At 34.2% G+C, this 3696-nt stretch overlaps 1 protein-coding gene across 1 annotated transcript in view; it reads left to right on the top strand.

Moving 5' to 3' along the window:
* Nucleotides 1–3696, top strand: part of LOC107661370 (matrix metalloproteinase-17-like) — a 79867-nt gene that overhangs the window by 69406 nt on the left and 6765 nt on the right. Inside the window, exon 6 of the mRNA XM_016450898.1 lies at nucleotides 1992–2094. Within this exon, the coding sequence (XP_016306384.1) occupies nucleotides 1992–2094 (103 nt within the window). The remainder of the gene's footprint in view (nucleotides 1–1991; nucleotides 2095–3696) is intronic.

Here is a 3696-nt window from a genome sequence, read left to right on the forward strand (position 1 = left end):
GAAAGAGTGCATTCACATCACTTGCACATTCTGACTGGCATGTAAAAGTGGTTCACCTGTTTTCTGCATTTCCTCCATCCCTTCCCACTCACACTACCTTGTTTTTAGCTGAAGTGCCCATTGTAATTTGCAGTGATTGGCACTGCATGCCCCCTCTGCAGGCTGCCCTTTTCTGTGATCCCACCAGGCAAATAATGGGCCCTAAACGAGGGGCACAAAGAGCAGAAGTTATTTGGTTTGTATAGGGGCACTATTGATTTAATTACATAGCTTTGTTGAGCCAGGCTAGGAGCACAGAGATTAATTGGTCGTCACCATGATTTGGACCCTGCTAATCAACATGCAGAATGCCGAACGCCGCTGCAAACACACATGGTGGGAAGCAAAGAGATAGAGAGTTATATATAGGGATGGAAGGATCAAGATGGGCTCAAAGACAAGCAAATACTGCCAGGAGCTCTGGAACTCAGAGTAGTAGGTGAACGTGGGCTTAATATATCCCTGTTTCTGCAGTTTAATGATTGTGCACATATCCAGAGTTAAATACTACTGCTTTTTGTCCAATTAATTCATCCTTATGTTCTGCTGAGGTTGATTTTTTAATAATAGTATTTCGTAGTTTACTTATTTTCCATTCAAATTCTTTTAATATGTTCTTTTGCTTCTCAGATGGTTCTCCTGAGAAAAAGATTCCAGTAATCTCAGGTGTCTTCTTGTGTGTTTCAACTCAATAATGCCTCAAGTTGTGCTCTGTCATTTCAATATGAACTGAACTAAATGGTCTCCAAAGACCAATTTATCTCAGCCGTGCTATCCACACCGATTTTATAGCTCAATTCTCTTACTGTTTATCAGCAGTTGATTATGGTAAGAGTCTCATCGGTCTCCTTTTTTAGGAGAAATATCTGATACCAAATTAATAATTAAAAAACAACTGAGAACTAAGAAAAAAGTAATAGTTTCATAATTAAACCCTGTGATTTTATTTTCAGCTCTAGCTAGCCTCTTTAGCTAGCCTCAAGCCGCTTTAAGCCTCTGTTGCAGCCTCTGTACTTACACCACAATATAAGTGAATTACCTGCTTCAGAGGTAAAAAAAAAACACACAAAAAAACACTTGTTGACACTTTACAATAAGGTGCCATGTTAACATTAGCTAACTACATTACCAAAAACAATGAAAAATACTTACAAATCTTTTTAGTCTTAGTTAATGTTTATTCCGACAGTTACTAATACATTATTAAAATCAAATGTTGTATCTATTAATGTTATATAATGGACTTGAGCTAACATGGACTAACTATGAACAGTTGTATGTTTATGAACTAACGTTAACAAAGATTAATAAATATTGTAACAGTGTATTGTTCATTGTTGATGTTAGTTAATGAATCAAATATAGGGAAAAAATGGAACCTTGTTGTAAAGGGTTACCAATTATTGTGTTTAATCATGTTTCTTACCTTGGGTCACTTGATGGGACCCCAAACATGAGTCGCATACTGTAACATTTTTGATGAAGGATGTTGTATGCGTGTTTTTAAGACAACATTTTGTTTATAAGTTATCATAAGATTATAAAACCCGTTAAGATTCAACCACTCACGAAATATGTATATTTTATATGTTTTTGAGCTATTAAAAGGTCCCCAAACAGGTTAAAATTTAAAGGAATAGCATTCTTTGAAAAGAAATAGTATTTGATTTGGAACAAAGTAGAACTTTTGTTGGTTGTTAAACATTGTCCTCATTAGCTTAGTTTTATTTTTACTTGCACATTATTACTCATACATTTTCTCTGTCTTTTGTGGCAATGGTAGTTTTGCAAAACTCATTTTATGAGACTGGCTGTTATCTCTATTTTTGAGTTATTTTTTGAGTGTAATAAGGTTTGTCAAAAAGTGAAGCACACACTTAGTGTGTGTTCCTCTCAGAAATGTGCCGTTTTTATGCTTTTACGCAAGCTGAACTCGCCTTGTGTTTTGTCAGGTGTTCGAGAGTCTGTATCGCACACAATGCAGCCAGATGACCCCTCTCAAACGGCCGAACCTCCCGTCCTGCTTGACCTCCCCGAAAACAGATCCACGACACCGTGAGTCAACAAGCACACACCCACAAAACCCACACTCCTCTGAATATTTTGAATTGCAGAGGTAGTGGTCCATCATTTAGAAGGAGAGTATGTATGGACTTCATAATCCGCCTGCAACTGCACTCAACCTTCCTGAAGCAAATGCCAGAATGACACAAATTACAGACTCAATTCCTGACTCCTAGTAAGCAAGCATTTAGCTGCTCTGAGAGCAGCATGCACCTCTCTATTTCCTCTCCCTCCATCATCACGGCAGACGTGTGAGACAGGTAGATTTGGTTTGACAAAGGTCAGTAATATATTCCTCTCAGAGAGCTCAGCTAATAAGCTGTGAATTAAATCTTTGTTAATAAAGTGTCAGGCGAGTTCCAGCTCACAAAGCAGCTCTGTCACCGTAATTGCTCCATCATTAGCATCCCAGCCACGTCAAAGTGCTAAGTCAGTCATTAGCCGAGGGGATAACGCATTCAGAGATTCTGTTGCAAGCTGGTGATAACATCTTCATTGATTTGTCCAATCTTAAACCAAGAACATAGTAAGGACATTCGAGTCTGGTTGCACATAGCCATAGTTAGACAAAAATAATAATGTACTGTACAGACTTACAGTAAAAGTGCTAATGCTTTCAAATTAATATTAATATGTGCTGATTTTAAACTTGATATTTAAATGGTGGCATAAGAAAGTAGTGCATATTTTAGAAAACCTGAAAATTTCTTGAGATAAATACATTTACTGTGTTAGCTGTGGTATACACTATTTTATTTTATTTTTTTATATTTATTCCATATTTTAATTTTTATATATTTTATATAATTTTATTTATTTTATTTTTTATTACATTTACTTTCTATTTTTTAAATATTTTTTCCATGTAATTTTTATTTTCTATTTATTTTATTATCTATTTTTTATTATTTTATTTTTACTTTTTCATTTTGCTTTTATTTGTTTTATATAACTTTATTTTATTTTATACATTTTATTTATTTATTATATTTATTTAATTGTTATATATATATTTTATATATTATATTTACTTTATATTATTTTATTTTGTAATTTTTTTTTACATTTTGTTTTGTTTTATTTTAGTAATTATTTAGCAATTTGTTTTGTTGTGTTTTGTGTTTTGTTTTTTTGTTTTTTTGTTTTTTGGTGTGTTTTTTATTTTTTGTTTTGTTTTGTTTTGTTTTGTTTTTGACTGAATGCAACTTTTCCCCTTTCCAGACAGAAGTTGTAGTTAAGACATCTACCAGTAGGGCCTAACTAGACCATGTAAACCAGTTAAACCTTGACTCCTCGGGTATTTTTGAAATAATTGATCTGGATCATGTAATTATTTAAAATTATGCTGCAGTGAACTTATTCTGCATTGCTCTGAGGCTGCATGACCACCTCGAGGTGTGCATACATTTTAAAGGGGTCCTATTATGCTCTTTTACAAAGTCTTGCTTTTGTTTTGGGGGTGTACTAAAACAGGCTCTCATACTAGGTTGTTCGAAAAACACATTATTTTTCACATATTTTACATTATTACAACACCTCTCTCCTCAGTCTGGCATGAACGGCTCGAATAGTTCCTGTATCAAATGAAGGCCC

The sequence above is a fragment of the Sinocyclocheilus anshuiensis genome, unplaced genomic scaffold, assembly GCF_001515605.1.
Source record: "Sinocyclocheilus anshuiensis isolate Anshui unplaced genomic scaffold, SAMN03320099.WGS_v1.1 scaffold457, whole genome shotgun sequence".
Lineage (NCBI taxonomy): Eukaryota > Metazoa > Chordata > Actinopteri > Cypriniformes > Cyprinidae > Sinocyclocheilus > Sinocyclocheilus anshuiensis.